The sequence below is a fragment of the Haliaeetus leucocephalus genome, unplaced genomic scaffold (assembly GCF_000737465.1).
Source record: "Haliaeetus leucocephalus isolate CR32 unplaced genomic scaffold, Haliaeetus_leucocephalus-4.0 Scaffold175, whole genome shotgun sequence".
Taxonomy (NCBI): Eukaryota; Metazoa; Chordata; class Aves; order Accipitriformes; family Accipitridae; genus Haliaeetus; species Haliaeetus leucocephalus.
The window spans coordinates 742,514-763,640 of record NW_010972611.1 but is presented as its reverse complement, the minus strand read 5'-3'; the positions used below and the strand labels follow the sequence as shown (position 1 = coordinate 763,640).

Below are 21,127 nucleotides of genomic sequence, written 5' to 3'. Positions count from 1 at the left end.
GCAGCAAAGCACAAACTTGCCACAGTTGGGTTTTTGCCTCCTCCTCCCCTCCGACGGTCCCCTGGGAAAGGCAACGCACATCCCCAGCACCCAGTCCCCTCGGGGTGCGATGACCACCCCAGTGATGAAGGCACAGGCGTGTCTTGCAGCCCCCCCCAAGGGTCACCCCCCACCAGAGGAATCTCCCCTCTCTGCCAGGACAGGGTGCACCAGCTCAACCAGTTCCCAGTCTGCTGCACCCACTGGGCTGGGCACGGGGAGGGGACAGTGATGGGACAGAGGTGAACGGCAGCCCAGAGTTTGCCTCCCCTTGCAACACCGCTTCTGTGGTGTTCGGCTGCATCGGCCCTCGTACCAAAAGGGACCCGATGTCGCCTTTGCGGGCTGCAGCACAGCTCGCCCGAGCCCTTTCTTCCATCCTGGTGAGTCACGTCCGCTGATTCAAGCGAAAGAAGTTGGGGCGGGGGGGGCAGGAACCATTCACGAGCACCAGCCTGGAAGGATCCCAAGGCTGAGGACAAGGTGGCAGGAGCAGAGGGGAGATTTTTTTTTTTCCTGTGGAGTTTCACAGAAGAATGAGTCCTCTCCCGGGCTGGCTTGCAGCGTGCTGCTCGCCAAGCCCCAGAGCATGCAGCCCAGCAGGTCAGGCGAAGGGGCCAGCAGTGCCCAAATCCTGCCTCCCTGCTCCAGCAAACACTCGCGCTCTCGCCTCAGAGACGGGGCAGACCCCAGCCCTTCCATGACCTCATGCCTGTTGCTCCGGTCCCCTCCGGCTGGTGGTTTCAACCCCGGAGCTCATTCTTTCCTCTGGAGCATCCGTGCTGAGCAAAAGCTTCCCCTTCCCATGGCTGGCGAGGCCGCGGTCCCCAGCCCACGCTGGCTCAGCGGCACAAGGTCACTTCTGCCTCACCCTCAGTGGGAGCCGCATGGGGTGACTCACGACCAGCTCCTGTTTCTGCTCAGCCCCACGCAGTGAAGTTTTTTGGGGCGGAAAGCGCTGCCCCTCCCTCCCCCCCCATCCTGGGAGTTGGATGCGGCTTCAAGTCCCAGGTCCAAACTCTTATTGCTTCAGTTTGCCTTGTTCCCAAGACTTGGGCTGAAGCTGCACCCAGAGATGCTGTGATGGAAACCATACACCAAGGAGGGGATGGGGCTACGCAGGGCTGGAAGCAAAGGAAAAGGGAATGTGGGTCTCACGTGGTAGCTACAGCAAGGATGCAAGAGAGCTGGGGCCTGATCCTTGCTCTCTCCATTTGGAAGAGGCAGTTTGGGATTTTTCAGACTCCGCAGTTTGGGATTTTTCAGACCCTCATCAGAACAAATTGGTGTTTCCCCCATCCCACCTCAGCCCCTGGGGTTTTCATTCCCCCCCACCACTCCCCCGAGATGGCTCCAGGTGCCACCAAAGCCCCCCCTGCTCCTAGGGTGGGAGGACACAGTGGGACGCAGGTGGCTACCCAGCCCCTTCCCAGGTCCCTGCCCTCTGCACAGGGCTGGGAGAATGTTCCCAGAACCGAGCAGTGGGAATTTGGTGTGTTTATTTGCAATCCAGTGCTGACCCCAGGACTGGGAGGAGAATGAGTCAGCTTCCAGTTCAAGGCAGAATTCCTCATCAGTCCTCTCCTTTCAGTTAAAACAAGCGCCATTTGGAGATGCAGCAATTAAATTAAATTTAATTAAATTGGCACTTCTAAGCAGCGACAGGCTGCAACCTTTCCACACCGACACTTCTTGTGCAAAGTGGGATGGAAAGCAAGAGAGCCCCCAAACCGCTGGCTTGCAGGGATAACTACCAAAGCACTGGGGTCTGCTGGCTCTGGAAGGACTATGGCCACATCCCTGAGGAGCTCAGTTCTTCTGCTGCAGCCCCCAAAGAGTTAACACACATCTCTGGTGCTGCTTTGGCTGCACAGAGAGGTTCCTGGCCCCCAGGGGCAAAGTCTTCACCCACCCCCTGATTGCTCTGCCCTGGGCATGCCGTGGGGCACACACAGCTCCTGCTCTGATGGATGTCAGCTCACACAGCTCCAGGGGCTGCAGGAGGGAGCGAGGGACTCTGGGAGCATCGCCATCCTCCCCAAGCCCGCTCTTGGCCCCTCTCCCCTCCTCGGTCATGCTCTTCTGCCCTGGTCACCCCAGCCCCAACCTGACCCTCGGGAGCCCAGCTCCATCCCTCGCTGCCCGTACAGGCAGCAGCCGCCTCCACCCTATGCTGCCCAGCCTGCAAAGCAGGAGATGAAGCTCCAGGAGATAGAAAGCAATTTAACTCTGCCTGCATTAGGCCACGGTTTGGTGCACCAGTATAAGAGGAATGACTCCTGTCCTGGATAGATATGTGTGCACCCACCCACAGCATTACCCGACGCCCTTGCAACCCCTCCTGCGAGCTCTGCATGGTGCTGCACAGCAGCAGCCACCCCTCCATGATACTGCTGGGTTGCTCTCTTTCTTCTGGACAAGAAGGAAGACAATGAGCCCAGATACTCCCTGGGCAGCCCAGGGCTGGCTGCTTTCCCCCTGTGAGCAAGGATAACCCATCAGACCTTTAAGCTATGTTTCTCTGCTCAGCTCAGATCCAGGTCCCTCTCAGAGGATGCCAGGGCCCAGGGGTGCAAAGCAAGCACCCATCCCAGGCTCACCCAGGAGGGAAGCAGCTAAACTGGGCACAAACATCATCCCATAAATCCCCCTGCCCCAAACCCCCCCCATCCCCACCTGGGACTGCTACCAGGCTGGCAGCTTTGCCCTGTCAAGCAAGCCCCGGCTCCTCGCTACAGAGCGCTGGTACCCGCGATGCTACAGCCTGGCATGTCTTCCCGGGGTTGCCAAAGCAACCGCAGAAACACAACAAACAGCAACAACACACAGCAGACAGTCGGCAAACATTCCCTCTTATTTTCTCCCCAGATCGGTTTGTGCTTTTTCCCCTCTCCCACGAGGAAGCTGCTACCATTGGAAGGGAACAACAATATTATTCTTAAGCGCCCAAAGCCTGCGCCATCCCGGCAGGAGCTGCTTTGCAAAGCCCCCGGCACTGCCGGGAAGACGGCTGCTTCTGGGGAGGAGCCAGGCAAACCTGTGCTGAACCCCAAATCTGACACGGGCAGGCTCGAGCCGCTCACCTACCTCCTCGGTGCTGCAGGCGAGGTCTTTGCGTGCCAAGTAATCGAGGCTGTGCTGAAGCCAGGTTGGCCAAGTAAGGTGAATCCCTCCTCCTGGGCAGCCACTGTGCTCTCCCGGGCTGTTGGGATGTCCTGACCTTGGGGCTAGGAGGCACCCAGTATGGTCGAGCCCTGCCGACTTTACATCAGCTTCTATCTGACTGTGTGTTTTGCAGGGGGGCGTCCAGGACTCAGCACCCTTTAGCACAGGGCAGGGAGCACATGAGCATCCTCAAGGCTGAAGCAGGAGCAGGCAGAGGATGTGAACACGACCGGGTGCACCCACGGAGGGGCCCCGGGTGCATGGACACCCTGGGGCTCGCTGAGGCAGCACCGCAGCCTGAGCCGCGTTAGCAAGGGGGATTAGCGGGTGCAGCATGGGGCGCGGGCTTTCAAAACGGGATTAGCATCGCTGCAGCACGTGACGCTGGGGGAGAGCAGCTCTGCGGGAGCGCTGCCTTCGAGCCAGCCTGCCCAGCACCAAGCAGCCCCAGCACCCGCTCCACTGGGCCAGACAGCCCCTGAGTTGGCAGGATCAGGACCCTCAGTGGCAGCTTTCTGAGCCCAATTTAATAACTTTTCATCCTTCTTGCATTTGTAGATTCCTGCGAGCATACTGGAATAGATAGGGGATGCTCCCAGGACAGTGAGCTCCCAGCCATGAACCTTCCTGCACTCCTCCATCCTATCTCACCTCTCCTTCCCAAAATCTGGGAAATCACAGCTCCTTTCCCACCCCAGAGCAGGGCAGAAGCCCCAGGGGTGGGGTCCGGTGGCACCTATCACCACTGATTACACTTGGCAACTGCCTCCAGTCTCCTTAACTCCTGCAAATGCCAAGGGCCATGGACTGCAGGGATTACATCTGATGCCCTGAGAGACAGCCCGATTAGACGTGAAATACTTAACACATAGCCTGCGCCATTTTTCTCTCCATCTCGCACAAACTTATATACACACGCATATACTTCTATGCATGCTTCTGTTAACTCTCTCTCATGCCCTTTTTTCCTCCTTATTTTTTTAAAGCCCACCCATCTGGCAGCTCGTTTATGCTCCTGGAGGCAATTATGGCAATAAGTAACAAGGGAGAGGGAAGAGGGCTGGAGGAAGCGAGGCCGGTAATGCTGAGGGGCATCTGGGGACATGGCACCTTCGGCAGCACCCTCCGGTGCAGCATGGCACAGCCCCAACTGTATGGAGCTGGGGATGCCAGATCGCAGCCGGGTGCGAGGGTGCAGACCTGGGAGGTCAGCGAGAGGACTCGCTGCAAGCACGACGCACGTAGCCATGCAGGGAGGGCACATGGCCCCACGTGCTGGACGGTCCATGGGTGCGAGGCACTGCATGGGACCTGCTGGAGCTGTACTAGGTGAAATATGACCCTCAGGGGGAGCCTTTCTCTCTCTTTCTCCCAATCCCCAAATAACACCTTTCAGGATGGTTTTAGCAACAGGTTGGGGCAGGACCTGACTTTCCTCCCTGTCCCCTTTCAGTGTTGGCTGTCCCAGCCTAGGCAAGCACCATGCAGGCCCCAGCAAGCCCAGTGCCCCGGGGAAAGCCCACAGGGCAGAGGAGAGGCCAAGGGCCATGCATATGAGGACAAGTCCCCTTCACCCACGTGCCTCGGTCTCACTAACAATGTCCCAGACTTGGACTGCACACCCTGGGATTGGTGTGACCGATCCATCCCTCCAGCTGGTGCTACACCACGGCTGTTTGCAGCACGGTCACATCCAGGACTGCGCAGCAGGAGAGGCTGCTGGTACCCGCGATGCTATGGGGTGCTCGGAGCACCCACAGCGTGCAGCATTGCACAGCACCCATGGCTGGTGCCTGGGCTCCCACTGGCCACGGCCATGACGCTTTCCCCCAGCTTGCAATGACATCTAGTGGAGCTGCCTTGGGAAATCTCTCAGCCCAAGCCAGCTGACAGGCCTCCTTTGGTATTTCCAGGGCTGAATTTTCCCCTCCAACCTCCTCTTCAAAACGTGGGGGCAGGAGGCAAGAGCCAGCACCCAATTTCCGAGTTGTGGCTGGCCGCTGCACAGCTTTCCAGGAGGCAAAAATCACCTTTTCCACAGCAACAGCAAGTCCCCTCCAGCCTGGGCTGAGACAAGCACATGCTTTGCATCAAACGAAGAGCTGGGGATTATTATCATTATGCAGAGCCTTGTAGATCAGGCTCCCCCTCCATCCCCAAAATATCACAAAGAAATGGTTTCAGGGTGTCAAATGCTGTTCCTGCAAAGCCAATGGCTGCTGTAGGAGGTGGCTGGTGGCAAACAAACCACACCAAGCCACAGCCAGGGATGCACAGCAGCTTCTTCCTCTGAAGACAAGGAAGGAAAAAAACAAATACAGTAGCCAGAAGGAAAAAAAAAAAAAAGTAGTAATGGGTAACAGGCAGCAGCAACTCCCAGGGATCATGTCCCTGCTGATGGTGCAACACCCAACAGGTTAACTGCAGCCCAGTCCTATTTTAAAACTGGAAAAGTGCTGCAGTTTGATCCCAATTCATCCCTGCAGAGATATAATCATAGTCTTTGTGAGATGTAATCATAGTATTTATTTAAGAATTAAGTGTGTCTGAAAGTGGCCTAAATTCCCTGTGCAAGAGCTGAGTCAATGCCTCAGCGTCTGACTCAGCGCTGCTTCAAGGGAGCCAGTTCCTGTCTAACGTGGCAATGATTCCCATTGCCATAAGCCAAGGGGGCACCCTGCTTCGGGGACAGGGTGCTGTAGGAAATGGCACAAGCCTGAAAGCACCCAGCAAGTGAGAGGAGAGATAAGTAAGGACCACAGAACTGGTTTAAGGAAAAATGATCATCCAGAGCAATTCTGTATTTTCTTATACATATTTATTAAGAATAAATGAGCAAAGGCAGCACAGCTGGGATGCAGCACATACACAGTGGAGGGGTAAATGCTTGCAGCTTTTATATGACAGAAGGGAAAGAAAAAATACATAAAAACCTCACAAACAAACATCACTTTCCAAAGACAAGACAGACGCACACCCTAGATGCCAATATAGCAGGGTACCATTGAGCCACCTCAAGGTGCTAAGGCAGTTACCGAAGCAGCAATGGAGACTCCCATTCAGATCCCCCCCAAAAAGGTCCTTTGCAGAGCAGGTTTGAGACCTGCTGCTCCTGTGCCTGAAGGAGACAGGGCTGGGAGGAGGCTTGGGACCGCTACCAGCAACTTTCCCATCATGTGGAATGGGCTGGAGCTTACATGAAGGAGAAAGTGCTTTAAAAGCAGCCACGGACAAACTCGGTCATTATGCCACATTTTAAAACTAATTAAACATCAGAGCAAAATCAACATGGGACACAGCAGCCAACCAGCCCGGCTGAGGAAATGGCTTGGGGTTGCTCCACACCACCTGCCAGGCATCAGTATGGTCCAGAGGAGAGGGGAGGGCCCTGCTCCTGTCCCCCAAGGCAGCCCCAGGACAGCAGTGACTCTAGGCCACCCTCTTCTATTTCTGCCCCTAGCCTGGCTGGAAAACAGGCAGCGAAATTTATTTTTAAAAAACAAAATTCTCCTATTGCACCTTGACTTACTAGAGAGCAGCCCGTGGGTGTCTTCACAAGTAGTTATTGCCTCTATATTCTTCCTCTCTCCCTACACCCATATAAAGTCTTATTCTGACATTTCCCCATCTTTAGTGGGAGGAAGAAAAAAAAAAACATTAAAATACCTTTATTTCATCACTAAAAACATGTGTAGTGTCCAGAAAGCCATAGCATCCTTGAGCAGCCAGCTGTTAGCAACACAGGAACTAAACAGCCAAAATACCCACAAACACTAGATTTTAAAAGCTATGCATGCAGCAAAAGCTGCAGCAGCTGCATCCTTCCTGCGGGGAGGGCTGGGTACCAGCTCACGCCAGCACAAGCTGCAGGAGCAGAAGGCTCCCAAGCCGGCCTCCAGGCAACACTGATTTCAGGTTGCCCAGGGCTAGGGCTGAGCTCTGAGCCCTCTGCTCTCCCCAGCCAGACACCGTTGGCTACGGATGCTCAGGCACGCTGCATCCAGGCAGGAAAGCTTCATTGCAAGCAGCAGCTTTCCCCGCCACAGGGACATGCTGCCCCAGGACCACCAACCCCAAAGTTTCTCTTTGGCAGGTTTGCATCACCCCCCCTCACAGCCTTCCCCACCCCACCCCCTTCCTGTTACTTCTTGAAGAACTTCTTGTTGAGGAGGAAAATGAGCAGGTTGACATTGACCTTGGCTTTATCAAACATCTTCATGACGGCTACACCCTCGTATTGCAGCTGCAGCAGGTCCTACAGGAGAGGTGACTGTCACCACTGCCAGCCCCATGTGTCCAGCCAGAGAAGGGGACTGTCCCACCCTTGGCACCCACCTGCAACATCCCCTGGGAAGAGGGGAGCCAGGACAGAGCTGGGTTTGCATCAGGACATGCAGCAGGGAAATGCATGGCGAGGCTGTCCCCAGCTTGGGGCAGGGCTCCCCATGGGCTCTGAGTCATCCCCCTCTCCCCTCCCAAAACCAGCCAGGTGTGGGGACACCATCTACCCCCTGCACCCCCAGGCTGCCCTGGCTTCACTAGGGCACTGGCAGCCCCAGGATGAGTTCCCCACCTGGTAGTGCAGCTGGAACCGCTCCATGTCAATCCCCATGAATTTAGCTTTCACCTGGAACCTGCCCGATTCCTCACAGGGGATGATGTCAAAAATCACATTCCTGAACCTGAAGTGAAAGAGTTGCTTACTACCAAAAGGGGCCTCACGGCTTTAAATGCGACCAAGGGGCAGGTCACCCACCCACCACAACCCCTTCGGTACACACAAGGCCAGACCCACAGCCCAAAACCTGCCCCCTCCAAATCCCAACTCTCCCATGTTCTCCTGGTAATACCTGAAACAACTCACCCCATCCTTGGGGGGATGATGGTGGGCCCACATGCACCCTCCTCCCAGGCTATTTTCCTCTACCTGCCCAGGCTTTGTGCTGCAATAGCTCATCCCACGGACCAGGGGCTACGTACTGGCTGAGCGGCAAGTCCTCAATCTCCAGCAGCACGCCCTTCTCAAACAGCCGGGCTGCCGTGTAGTGCAGTGACTGCAGCTTCTTGTTCTTCCCACTGATCCTTGAAAAGAAGGGACCACACGCTCAGAGCTTGTCTCCAGCCACATGTGACCCCTTGGACCTCCAACATCTCCAGGATTCAAAACATCCAAATAGCAATTAAAGAAAAAAATTTTTTTTTTTTTTTAAATTATTGGATTTTTGTAAGGAAACATACTTGTTGCTGGCTGCCAGGTTGTCAAGGCAGGTCTTGATGTACTGGTTGTAATAATCAATTTGCTCCTCGTAAAACAAGGTCTTGGCATTGAGGCCCTCCAGGGTCTGTCTCAGCTTCAGGAGCTCCCCTTTGCGGTGCTGCCGATAACGCCTCTGGTTGCGGATATCCTGGAGAAAACAAAGCCGCACAAGAAAGCCGATATAACTTGTTCTGAGCTTTATCGAAGCACCACAGTGGGATCTCAGGTGGGTTTAGAGAGGTGACCTCCTAACTCAGTCTCCCCCAACCCCCAAGCACACCTTGGCCAGTTCGTTGATGAGCTCCTGGTACTGATGGGCAGAGTCCACGAGCCCCAAGCTCTCCAAGCGCCACAGGTTGCGGATGATCTTGCGCTTCTTCTCTTCCATGGACAGCTGGCTGTTAGCAGCCAGGGAGCGGTTGCGTTTCAGCTTAGCAGGGGTCTGGGCATCCCGCAGCGCTCGCCTGTGCATGAGATGGTCATGGGAGGCTTCCTGGGGAGAAGAAGGTGGTAAGCCTGGCATGTGGTTGGAATGGAACACGAGGAGATGGAGCAATCGACCCCCCCTCAGACACACACTTTGATATGTCTCTCTCCGGGCCCAAAGCACATGCTTTCTCTGAAAAACAGAGCCCAGCCACTGCTAGAGCCAAGCCTTTGAGAGGAACAGGGCAGCTTTTTGCTGAGGGCTTGTTTGCCATTTCCCCAAGAAGTTTTTTAGCTCATACCCAGCAGCAGCCTCACACATCCCACCTCATGCTCCGAGGCCTGAGTCCACAGGATCTCTGGGAGGCAGTCTCCTGCCTGGGACTGGATCACATCCACCAGCATCTGCTTGGTGCTAGAGACCAGAGGGAGAGGTCAGGTGTCTGCTCCGGACTATCACCCTCCTCCCCCAGAGCAGCACATTATTTAGTTGCCTCCCAAGGGTTTCTTGCCCGCCCTCCTTGAGCATCCCAACCCCCAGAAAGCTCCCCTGAAGTCTGCAGAGCCCATCCTCACCTCAGCAGCAAGCTCCTCACGTCACTCTCCTCGCTGCTGGCCACCGGCACCAGCTTACCAGTGAGGGTGAGGGAGATCTCCATTTTGCTGAGCTGGGAGAGCACCTGCTCGGCACTGCTGTCCACCGGGCTGGGAACACTCTCCCCTGTGAGGGCACAGAGAGCCCGAGTAGCCATGGTGGGCTCAGGAGGGCTGAATTCCCCATGCCCAAAGCAATCCAGCTAGAGCTTCATGCAAGAAAAGCATCCCCATCTCCATCCTCCTCTTGCTGGGATGGGTGGTAGGCCCCAGAGCTCTACCTACCAACAAGGGACTGGACTGTAGGAAGCTCATCAAGATCTTCCAGAAGCTCATGCAGGGGGTCTCCATGGTGCGGCGCGATGGTGTCCTGGTGCTCCAGCAGGAGCTGGATGGTGCAAGGGAGGAGAGTCAGTAGCAAAGGGGCATGCAAAGAAACAGGGAGAGAAAGCTGGTCAGGAACGATGCAATGCCCTCTGCACCTGAGAGAGGACTGCAAAGTTATGAAGTTCAGGGAAGGAGAAGCAGCAGAGAACCAGCAGAAAATCTGGATTATTTTCTTGCTTAAAAAATGAAAAGAAAAAAAAAAGGCCAGGAGGAGCTGTGCTGGTGATGGGATACAGGATTGTGATGAAATGCAGCAGAAAGCCCAGGAGGTGGGAGCAGAAGAAATGGAGCCTGCCTGTCTGCAGACGAGTTTTATGCCCTTACTTTGTGCGTGTTGATGAGTTCCCCCACTGTGATGTAGATAACTGGTTTGGCCACTGCCACCATATCAGAGTACTCATCCACATTAAACCTCTCTTCTGGCTCTGGGACGCAGCAAGCAGCAGATATGAACCTCCTGCAGAGAAGGACCTCTTTGGTCAGCCCCCAAAAAACCTGCCACTGGCCTGGAGCCCCCTCCCACTCCCAATGCCATCCTGGTGCCAACCTGAACTTGTTGTGGGTGTCCTCCAGGTACTGGTTCAGCCCGCAGAGATGAGCATTCTCCCCATCAAAGGCCTTGTGGGCAGCTGCATGCTGCAGCACTTTGGCAATGGAGCCCAGGCTGCGACGGTGGTCGGGATGCAGGGTCATCCCGGCTGAGATGTCCACAATATCAAAGCCATCAGGGGCCACCACTGCCGGATTCATGAAGCGGTAGTAGAGCAGGTTCCCCACGATCTAGGGCACAAGACAAGCTGGGTGTTGGGGAGCACATGGGCTGGTACCCAAGGAGGTGGTAGCTCAGCAGGTAAGGCTGTTTTGTCCTTGCACTGCTCAGTGGGACCCTCCCAAAGGCTCAAGGAAATGTTGACTTCAAGGTATTTTTAACTCAAGAGGACCTGACCTTCTGTAGAGGGATCCTGGCCCTTCACATGCACACACAGTTAAACCCCATCAAGCCATGCAGACCCCCAAGCCCAGGGGTACCTTGTCAATCTCCTCCACCGAGGCCTTGGGGAATTTCTCAGCCAAGGATATCCTCAGGATTTTGGCCACGTAGCGCATCCCATAGCTGAGGAGAGGGCAGGGAGAGGTCTGTCAGCATGCAAGGCAGCACCAGGCTTGGCCACGCTGCCCCATCCCTACTACCCATCACTGAAGAGGTGGCAAGCCCCCAGCCTTGGGGCAATGGACATGTGCATAGGAGGGGCTGGCAGCTGCAGCATCCTTCAGCTCCCTCTCCTACCCTGCTGCCAGCCCAGACATCCCTGGAGAAAGCCTTCATCCTCCAAGATTACCACAAAGCTCAGCTTCTTACCTGCAGACACCTCAACACCAGTAGTAAAGTGCTCAGAAATGGAGTAGCAAGAAGAGCCAGCCCACTAGGGTGTTGCTGGAGGAGCAGAAGCAGCAGCACCCACTGGCATTTGGATTTCCTCTTGTTGACAGTGCAGTAACTCAGTCCTGCAGCAGCTAAGGAGCCAAGAAGCCCCCCATCACCCATTCTCCCTTTCTAAGGCCTTACTGAAGCTACCTTCAAGCCAACAGCACTGCAGGGATGTGCATACAAACCATCGAGATACATACGGGATCTTGTCTACAGAAGAGGTGATGGCAGAGATGAACTTGTCTGTCACCGTGAGGAGGTTGCAGATAGAAATATCCAGCCGCCTTTGGACCTCGGGGTGGCTGAGAGCCTGCTCAGGGCTGACCTCGTATGGGAGCTTGCTGTGAACGGAAGACAATGTCCCCATCACCCTCCCAACGCCCATCACCCTGTGGTCGGGCTAAGCCTCCTTGCCCAGGGCCTGACCTTTTCTGCCCACTCTGCGACTCAGTCTGGTTGATCCATGCCTTGTAGATGTCCACGGGGTTGGTGCGGATGCTGAGGGTCTTGTCCTGCAGAACCTCCTGTACCGGGCCACCCAGGATCTGCCGCAGGGCATTCTGCCCACGCGTGTTGCGGTAGAAGCTGACCACCATCCGGATCACCGTGGCATTCCCCGTCAGGATGTCATGGATGTGGTCCACCTTGGACCTGGGGAGAGAGACAGGACAGATGGGATGAAGGGGATGAAGGGGATGGACCAATGTGTTTGTTCTCCAATGCAGGAGGCAACAGCCAGAGGAGATAACTGCCCCTGGTTCAGCATTTTCCCAAACCTGTCCCCAAACAAGGCCACCCACCTGATCTCCTCCTGCAGTGCTGCTTTGAAGAGCTGGAGCAGCAGGTAAGCCTCCCGTGGGTTGGATGCATAGTTGTAAAGTGTAAAGATCACCGACTCCATGAATTTAGTGGACTTGTTCTGTGGCATCTGGAAGATCAGCCTGGCCAAGTACACAGGCTGGGTCTGTAGGGAAGAGGAACACCAAGCTAACCCCAAGTGTCACGGGGTGACGGGGGGCCAGGGTCCCTGCACTGCTCCCCCAGCTGCAGTGGACACAGCAGGCCCCCACCAGCCCCACCTGCAGTAGGTAGAAGAGATGCTGGTATGCCTCCAGCTTCTGCCGCTTCTCCTTGCTGAGCGACTTGAGCCCCTTCTGCTTGTCTATGGACATCATCTCCAAAAGCTGCTCCTTGTTCTTCTTGGTCAGCTTCTTGCAGTGGGAGACCACCTCCTGGAGCCGCGCAGGCAAGGAGAGAGAAGTGTTGGTGACTGCCAGCAAGCTCTGGGGAAAGGGAGCCAGAGGCACCTCAACGCTCCCCAACCCCTTCAACCGCTTCAAAAGCAAAGCGGAGAGAAGTACAAGCTGTGATGCCAAGGAGGGGAGGACCAGCTCCATGCTGGCCACACAGCTCGAGCGCTGCAGCAAAGCCACATAAGGTGGCCAAGGTCCTTCCCCCGCTGCCACACTCCCCACCTGCAGCGTGATCCTGTTCTTGACCAGCAGCCCAATCTTGATGTCCATGAGGTCCAGGTCACTCTCCAACTGCTGGCTGGCACGGATCCTCTTCACCACCTCCTCCTGCAGCCGCAGCACCTCCGACTCCTCCCAGAAGTCTTGCTGGCTCTGCTCCAGCAAGTGGATGAAGCGCCGGACGATGCTCAGCGGTGGGCTCTTAGCATGGACTGCAGCAAGGCATGGCGCTGCCATGAACACTCATGGGGAAGACTGAGCAGCTGCCCCCACCGTGGACCCTCAGATCCCCAGCACCTCACCAAGGCACCCCATCCTCTTCCCAAAAAAAGCACCTTCTTGCAACACCAGGACCCAGGACAAGATGGTGCCATACTCTGCAACACCTGCCCGGGAAGCCTTTGGGAGCAGAGGGGCTCTGCTCTAGCTGCTGCCAAGGGGCCACCAAGCCTCTGCCACATGGACACTGGTGGCCAGCCTGCCACTGCCTCCCCACTGTGCAGGGCCAACGAGGGAGGAGGCAGAGTCCCCTTCCCAATTAATTATAACCACTTCAGAAAAGAGACGAGCAGGCACTTACCCAGCATTCTGTAATCCCCACGGGCCTTGTTAGCTCGCACAAAAGCCTGGATTTTAATTACAGCTTTAATCTGCCAAGACAAACAAGGGGGTGGGGGATGTTTCCCACAGCATGCCTGAAACATGCAGGGAGTGGAGGAGAGCTGGACAGGCACCCAGCTGCCTGCTCCCACTGCTGGGAATCTGCCAATGCCCAGGATGAGGCAGGTCTCCACAACCCAGCGAGGGATTTCAGGATTTCACTCTCCTTAGCAGTCACTTCCCTTTTGCTTGCTGTATTTCACATGCTGCAGCAACTCCAGAGGCTCAGCTTCACTTCCCACAGCTGACACACCCCTTTCCCCCAAATTTCCTTCCCCTCTAATGGGCATCTTGAAGTCCTTGTTGGTTTTTGATGGAACTGGAGTTTTTTCTCTCCTCACACTTTATAGAGCCTGATAGCTTAGCTTCTAGACCCACCAGGCACCTTTTTCTTCCCATCTGTCCCCCGGCAAGGATGCACCAGTTTCTCCCTCCAGCTGCGCCATGAGCAGTCGGGGGCAGAGATCCAACTGCATGCTCAGAATCATCCCCTTCCATCCCCACAGATGGTGACATGCTCCCAGGAGCTGCCTTACTCCTCATCCCATCACTCACATTCTGCCTGAAGTAGCGGAGCCTCTCCTGGTACTTTCTCCGAGCCTGCCACATCCTCACACCTGCCTGGATCTAGGAGAGATGTTCAAGCAATTGGATACTGGAAGGACTCACTTGGGCAAAGCAAATGGGTGGAAAGGGGGAAAAACCATGGGGAGTTTTGCAAGACATTCTTCCCCAGCCCAAGCTCCCCCCACCCCCTCACATGCTGCCCAGCTGTGTCCTGGTCCAGCTGCCTTATTTCCCCCCCAGCTGCCTCCGTACTGGGAGCAAAGGTTGAAGGAAGAGTCTTCCAAACCTTTATCGCAGCATCTGCATTGGCTTGCAGGTAGCGCAGTCTCTCCAGGTAAGCTCTGCGCTGTTTGTGCCCTCTCCAACAAGCCTGGGCATGAGAAAAGACAACTAGCTACTGAGATCTGTGCAAGGTCACTACAATGTCCAGTTGGTTTTTCAAAGAGCACACAAGAAAAGAGGGTAACACAGCATGGGAAAAGAGAGGAAACCAGCACCCAAAGCAACTGCTGTGAGAAAACAAGCCCTGTACCATCCTCTGCAGTACCTTGGGTGCGTCCTGGCTGCTAAACGTACAGACCAGCAAGCACTGGTCCTCCCTGGACCTGCTGGAGAATGCTACAAGCAGCCACCCATAGTTTGCATGCCCCCCACACAGAGATGAGATGGATTCTGGCTACGTCACCTGGATCCTGATAGCAGCTGGCCACTGCTCCCACAGGATGTGCCGTTGTGCCGCAAACTCCCGGCGGACAAGGAAGCCCCGCAGCCGAGCCTGCAGCCGCACCACGAAGGCAACATTGGATGCCCACAGGCACTCCTGGTCATGTGCAACGGTCACTCGGGTGACAACCAACTGTGAGGACACGATGCACCAGCGTCAGCCCCAGCGATGCCACCAGCACCCACCAAGCCCCATCCTCCCCGTACCTGGATCTCCTCCCGGCTCAGGTGCGTGGTGTTGAGGCCACCGTCATGTGGGTGCTGCCAGCTGCCCTCGAAGGTCTGCAGGTTCAGGTAGTACTCAGCACCGTCTATCAGCCTGTGTCGGATCCAGCATGGCTTCACACTCCCTGCAGCCCAAGACAGAGAGGTGCTTCTGGGGGGTGCTGCTCCCCCCTGAAATGGCTTGGGCAGGCATGCACTCCAGGGTCCTTGGTGGGTGGGGGGGGTGGGGGTGGAAGTCTTGGCAGCCCCCAAGCTTTTACCTGCTTGTCTCTTGGTGGCCATCAGAGCCGCGAGCTGCTCCTGGTACGCCACGGCGCAGGCACTCACCACACCACACAGGGCCACATCGGGGTTGCGCAGCACCCGCAGGGTCTGCGCTGCCTTCCCCTCCTTGATGGCCTGGTTGATGGCAGCGGTGCCCAGAGCCACTGCGGGAGCAGAAGGGGCTCACATGAGCCCCTTCTTCCCCCCCCCCCGCCTTCCACAGCAGCCCGCCCGCTGGCAGGGCCAGCACCCAGCACCCACTCTGGGGAGAGCACTCACTCTTCCTGGCTGCCACCGTGTCCTGGTTGGCCTTGCAGACCCCTTCCTGGATCTCTTCCCACCAAAGCACAGCTCCATCATCCTCTGTGGCCTGCGAGGCAGGGGGAGACAGGGCAGAGATGGGGTCTAGTGAGCTGAGAAGCCCCCCCCCCCCCGAGAGCTTCAGCCACACTGGTCTTGCACTGCATCACCCCTCAAGCACCTTCTGCTTTGCAAGCTGCCATGCTGCCGGGGGGGATGCCACGCTGCCAAGGGGGGCATGCCACCCTACCTGGGCTTTCAGCCTTCGTGCCCGGGCCAGGACATCGTGGTAGTGCCGAGCAGTTGGGAGGGTGATGTCAGGCAGGGCGGCTGCCGGCAGCAGCAAAGCCGCCAGCGTCTTCTCAGGGTCCGCCTGCACCAGCGCCTCATTGATCAGCCGGACAGCAAGAACTCCTGCATGGGAGGGAAGGGACACACGGTTCAGCTCCCCTAGTGCTCTGGGCACCCAGCAGAGCCACAGCCCAGGGTAGCATGAGGTTCTCTAGTGCCTCATTAGGGCTCAGCTTCCATTGCAACCTCCCTCCAGGGAAGTTTGCAGAATCCCCTGCTTGACCAAACCCCACGTGGGCAGGACTCACGGTCGTTTTCATCTCGCACTGATGAATTGGTGTCATTCACGCTGTCCTGAATGTCATTCCAGCTCAGGAACTCCGCTCCTGCTTCCCTAGATTGGCCTTTCAACTGCAGTAAGTCCTCAAAATACCTGCAGGAGAGACACAGGGCAACAGCTCAGTGCATTTTAAGCAGTAACAGCACCTGCCAGAACCAGCTGCCTTGCTTTTCAAAGGGGAAAAGGTAAGGCACAGGGCAGGGAGGCTGGTGAAACAAGCCCATGCAAAGCCCAGGCCCCCTGTCCATCCCCTGCCAAGAGATTGCTCCACATCACCAATCCCAAACGCAGAGACTGTCTCCTTACCGCTGCGCATTTGCATCCTCGACACCCGAGAGGCCCAGGGCAGAGCTGACGAGGCTGCTCCAGAGCCCGTCGGGGTCCCCAGCATCCAAGGCTTGGTTAACCAGTGCCACAGCCGAAAGCATCTCCACAGCCACGAACAGCTCCTCCTGCACCAGCTCACCCTGCACAGGGCAAGCAGAGACACTGACTCCCTATACCCCCATCTCCAGCCCCAGCAGCACCCTCAGGCACAGGGGAAGCTCCCCTCCATCCTAGCAGAGGCACAGATCCCCCCAATGCCGATTGGACCCAGAGCCCATCCCCAGGAGATCTCTCACCCTTAGGTGCTGATGCTGCAGCAGTGCCAGCTGGCACTGGTACAGGGGTGCAGCGAGCGGGTACACATGAGGCAGCTGCGCTGCAGGGTCCATCAGCACTTCCAATGTTTTGGCCGGCATCCCTCGACGGATGGCCGCGTTGATCCGGCTGACAGCCCGCAGCACTGAGGGAAAGACCAGGGTGAGCTGGCACGGGTGGGTTGCAGGAGGCGACCATGCCCCATCTCCCCTGGAGCACTTGGCCAAGCTGCCAGCAGGGGATGCACCAGGCAGCAAAACCTGCTGCAAGCAACATGTTGACCCCAGCCACTCACTGGCTTGCTCCTCCTCGCCCTTCTTGTTCACCATGAGGATTCCTGCCTCCAACTCCTCCTGCTCCAGCAGGTCCATGTAGCCCAGCTCCTGCAGCGGGCAGAAAGAGGGGCTTCTGGTGTCACACCAGAACCTGCTTGTGCTGACAGAGCAGCCACGCTCAGACCCCTTGCAGAAAGCTGCTGATCCACAGAGCAAACCCCTTCCCAGGGGGGAAGCCCCCTCCTCCTGGGGACCATTGCAGTCCTGGGGTGCCACCCCAGCATGGATACCCCGCGCCTGCAGGCTCCTGCCAGCCTTTACCAGCGCCTTCTGCTGCCGGTCCATGCTGAGCTGCTCCAAGTAGCGGTCAAGGTTGTCCCGCTGGAGGCAGCGCAGGGTCAGGATGGGGTCCTGCAGTGCACGGTACAGCGCCAGCGCGTCCTGTCTCTCCAGGGCATCGTCCACCTCCTCCAGAGCTCCATGCACTAGGAGAGAGGCCAGTTCACACCCAGAGAAGGTGAGCAGGTAAATCATCCCACAACTCCAGGGAGCAAAGGGAGCTACAATTGAAGCCTGCATACCAATAATTTTAATTTGTCCTTGGAAATGCACACCCAGCCCTGCTCCCCGCGTGGTCTGAAGCTGGCCTGAGCAGACAACTCCTTTCTGCTATGCCCACCACCCCAGGGAGGCTCTCCCCTGCTGCCTGGGGTACCATGGTCACACCGATAAACTCTGGAGACCCCCCAGGAGGGAAGCCACAGCTTTGCTCACCATTCACTTTGTTGATGTTCCCTTGGATTTCAGCCTGGGTCAGACACCGGTCATAGATATCTTCACCCTCGGGGATGACCTGCAGGTACTGGAGAGGGACCCCCCCACCCTGAGCTTTCTGCACAAGAGCACTCCAACAGCACACAGCAGGGGTCCCCTGCAGATGCCTGGGCTCCTTTCCCAATCCCAAGCCCTGGGTCAACCAGTCCCCAAAGTAGAATCATTTCTCCACCACTTTCCCTCCATCTTCTGATCAGCACAAGGGCTCCCAGGCTGTGCTTTACCTGCCAAGCTTGGGGACAGTCTCCAACCAAGAGGGACCCCTCCAACTGGAAGCACCCACCACCACATCAGTGAAGGGGCTGGCTGCTCCTCTCCCAGCCTTCCCAGGACCACCCATGCCCTCCTCACCCTGTTCCTGGCATTGCTGCCCTTCTCCAGCTTTGCCCGGTGGAGCACCTCCTGGTAGGCACCAGACAGCACCTCACGCAGGTCGAGAAGCATCGCGCTGGGGTTGCGGAGGGCCATCATTGTCTGTGCCACCACTCCTCGATCCACCGCTTCGTTGATTGCCAGCACCGCAGCATGGACTAGAAGTGAAGCGGGAAGGATGTAGGTGAGACAGAGCATGGAGGGCTGCAATGAACCATCCCCTATATCCCTGCATGCAGTGGGACAAGCTGTGCCACGCACGATGGTGGGAACCCCAGCTTCTCAAAGAGGAAGGTACAGTCTCCAGCGCCCAGAAAGTCTCCATGTCTCTACAGCAAGCCCAGCTAATGCAAAACCCCTGGTGCTGCTGGCTGGGAAGGGGCTGTGCCAACCCTTGCAGCCATGCACGGGTCTGAAGGAGAGCATCTCTCAGAGCTTCTCTTAGTTTGCTGGCCCTAGATTTGATGTTCAGGGGCTGAGCCAAGATCCTGCTACAAGCTGATGCACAGCACCTCTCCCCGCACGGGCACCCATCACCTGCTGCTTCGTCCACTGAGAGCTCATTGGCCAAAATGCCCCCGATCTTGCTGAAGGCAGGCAGCTGCAGGCCGTACTTCTCCAGCTCCCGCTTCATGTTGTTGATTTCCTCCTCTAGAGCAGAGCACAGAGGCATCACTGCTCAGCACCAGCACCGTGGTCCAGCACTGGAGCGTGGGCAGCCAGCAGAGCCCCCCACTCCCCTGCCAAACCAGAGTGGTACAGAAAACACCCACACTGGGGTAAGCATCACCAAGGCAGCTTTGGAAAAGCTCGCCCAAGGTCTTCATTCCCCACATCCCTCCAACTGCAGGGATCTGAGAGCATTGTTAGCAAACCTCCCTTGCCAGCCCCCAGCCCAGGTTCCCCCGCACAGCGCCATACCTGTGAAGTCCAATTTCCCGTACAAGTCCTGGATCTGAGGAGCCAGCCCTAGCTTGAAGAGGTACAAGCTGAAAGACAAGGCAGACACATGCCATGACCGTGCTGTCACTTGCTTCTCCCTCCTGACGTTTCTGCAACACCTGAGGCTGTCGCCCCAGCCCTGGGGGTGGCACCACCAAAGGGCTCATGAGCATGAACATGAACATGACAACAGTTTTGGCCCTGGGGCCAGGCCAGGGACACCCACCTGAGCGCATGGATGCAGTAGACCACCCGGGGCATGTTCTTCTTGTCATAGATGTCGGTGGTCTCCGGGTGGAAGATCTGCCGACAAGATAAGAGAGCTCTGGTGGAAATGGCACAAAGATGGTCCATGGGGAGGATGGTGTCCAAGGGTGGGGGGGGACAGAGATGAAGCCCCCCCTGCAACACCAGCAGTCCCCCAGTGAGTCAAACTGGTGGCGTGCAGCCCCCGTGCTGCCACAAGGGGAAAGGCCAGTGCGTCCCTTGGCCCAGGGAGAGCAGAGGGAGGACGTTACCGAGGGAAGCCCCACATGGCTCATGGCATCACGCCAGTAGTTGATGTTATCCGTGTGCCGAAAGTGAAGCCCGGCTGCCTGGAAGAGAGGAAGCTGCGGTCAGGCTGAATCCCACTTTCTCCCATCCCTGGGGTCCCGCTCTCCCCCAAACCCACCCAGCCAGGGCATGAAGTTAAAAAGAGAGTCAAATCCTGTGGCACCCCCAGGGAAGCGCAGCTCAGATCCCGTTTGCAGCTGTACTCTGTTAAATTGTCCCTTAATGACTGCAATCAGTATGACCCTCCTTCACTTTGCATTCACCAGTGATGGAAAGGTTCCTACAAGTTTTGGGCTACACCTTCAGGAACGCAACCCCCGGTGCTGCAGTCTTACCTTGTACTGTGTCTGCTCACAGTCATAGATCTTCTTCAGAGGGACCACAGTGGGGGCAAAGCAGTGGCCCAGCTTGGCAAGGACGACCCCGTTGCGCAGGGTCTCCTCCAGCTCTATGAGAGGGGGCAGCTCCTCACTCAGGCAGGCCTCCATCCAGCTGGCAGGGTAGACATGGGGCACGTTGCAGACGCCCAGTATTCCCACCCAGACCCCTTCCAGACAGGAAAAGGGGCACCTAAAGAAGACGCACACACACCCTCCCCATCCCCATAAATCCCTCCCTGGCAGGGAGAGGTCAGCCCCCACCCCTTTGCAGCAGGGTTTAGCAGACAGGTGTTTCTCAGTTTGGGTGCAACAGCATGGCTGAGTGCCCCCCCACCCCCAACCTACCCCAAAACCACTTTTGAAGGGCCAGAAAGCACCAGGAGCAGGCAGGATTTTGCAGCCTCCCCCCACTCAGATCCCCTGGGTCTTATCCCCTTTCCCCCCCTTGCATTCCTTTTCCCCCAAAAAATTTGAGCTCGAGGCAGAGTGGCTCCCCAAGTCCAGCCCCACCGCTTGGCTTCCTCCAAGTGACACAGATACTGGTAGGCGACGTTCTGTCTCCTCTGCTCATCCATCTCGTCTGCGGTGAGGCGCTCATCTGGGCAGCAACAGGGGCACCCCGTCAAACCCCGCTATTCGGGGGGAGGGGGCACTTTTTTAAGCACCCATCACCACCCAAATTAAGGCAGGTTTTTGGCACAGCAGCCTGCCTGTGCCTCCCACGGCCCTCGTGTGGGTGGCGATGATGGTGACACCGGCCAGGCCCTTCTGGCAATTGGAGGAAAGTTTCCAATTTCCCTTTTTCCCCCAAAGTAACGGCCATAGCCGGCACCCAGAGCCAACACCTGGGGGGGGTCACAGCTGCAGGTCCGGGGTCCTTTCATGCCGCTGGGGCTGGAGGCACCCACGACTGCTGGGTGGCACCCAGCAGCACCCCACCAGACATATTCCTCAAAACATGTCCCGTCCAGCTGGTCCCCAGGTGCCT

At 56.9% G+C, this 21,127-nt stretch overlaps 1 protein-coding gene across 1 annotated transcript; it reads right to left on the bottom strand.

The window, feature by feature from the left end:
• Positions 1 to 7,345: 7,345 nt before the first annotated feature.
• IQGAP3 (IQ motif containing GTPase activating protein 3) lies at positions 7,346 to 20,714 on the bottom strand. The gene is made up of 37 exons (XM_010564108.1): positions 20,650 to 20,714; positions 20,095 to 20,251; positions 19,723 to 19,800; positions 19,431 to 19,507; positions 19,184 to 19,251; positions 18,800 to 18,913; positions 18,242 to 18,420; positions 17,831 to 17,909; positions 17,378 to 17,541; positions 17,077 to 17,164; positions 16,763 to 16,926; positions 16,446 to 16,606; positions 16,108 to 16,232; positions 15,759 to 15,922; positions 15,488 to 15,578; positions 15,209 to 15,372; positions 14,927 to 15,058; positions 14,682 to 14,852; positions 14,283 to 14,366; positions 13,985 to 14,056; positions 13,350 to 13,419; positions 12,773 to 12,981; positions 12,377 to 12,529; positions 12,098 to 12,261; positions 11,724 to 11,948; positions 11,498 to 11,638; positions 10,898 to 10,982; positions 10,416 to 10,648; positions 10,193 to 10,325; positions 9,767 to 9,869; positions 9,464 to 9,608; positions 9,215 to 9,302; positions 8,742 to 8,954; positions 8,443 to 8,609; positions 8,185 to 8,286; positions 7,778 to 7,886; positions 7,346 to 7,459 (listed from the first exon to the last, which is right to left on the bottom strand). The coding sequence occupies exons 1-37, from the start codon at positions 20,712 to 20,714 to the stop codon at positions 7,346 to 7,348; spliced, it is 4,851 nt and encodes a 1,616-aa protein (XP_010562410.1).
• Positions 20,715 to 21,127: the final 413 nt, after the last annotated feature.

Excerpts from the sequence above, each read along its gene's own strand:
- IQGAP3 (XM_010564108.1), bottom strand. The coding sequence starts at position 20,714 with ATGGATGAGCAGAGGAGACAGAACGTCGCCTACCAGTATCTGTGTCAC. Across the intron at positions 15,923-16,107 it reads AGTGCGAGATGAAAACGACC|GAGTTCTTGCTGTCCGGCTG; the intron begins GTGAGTCCTGCC and ends CCTCCCATGCAG. Across the intron at positions 7,460-7,777 it reads GGTTCCAGCTGCACTACCAG|GACCTGCTGCAGCTGCAATA; the intron begins GTGGGGAACTCA and ends CCTCTCCTGTAG.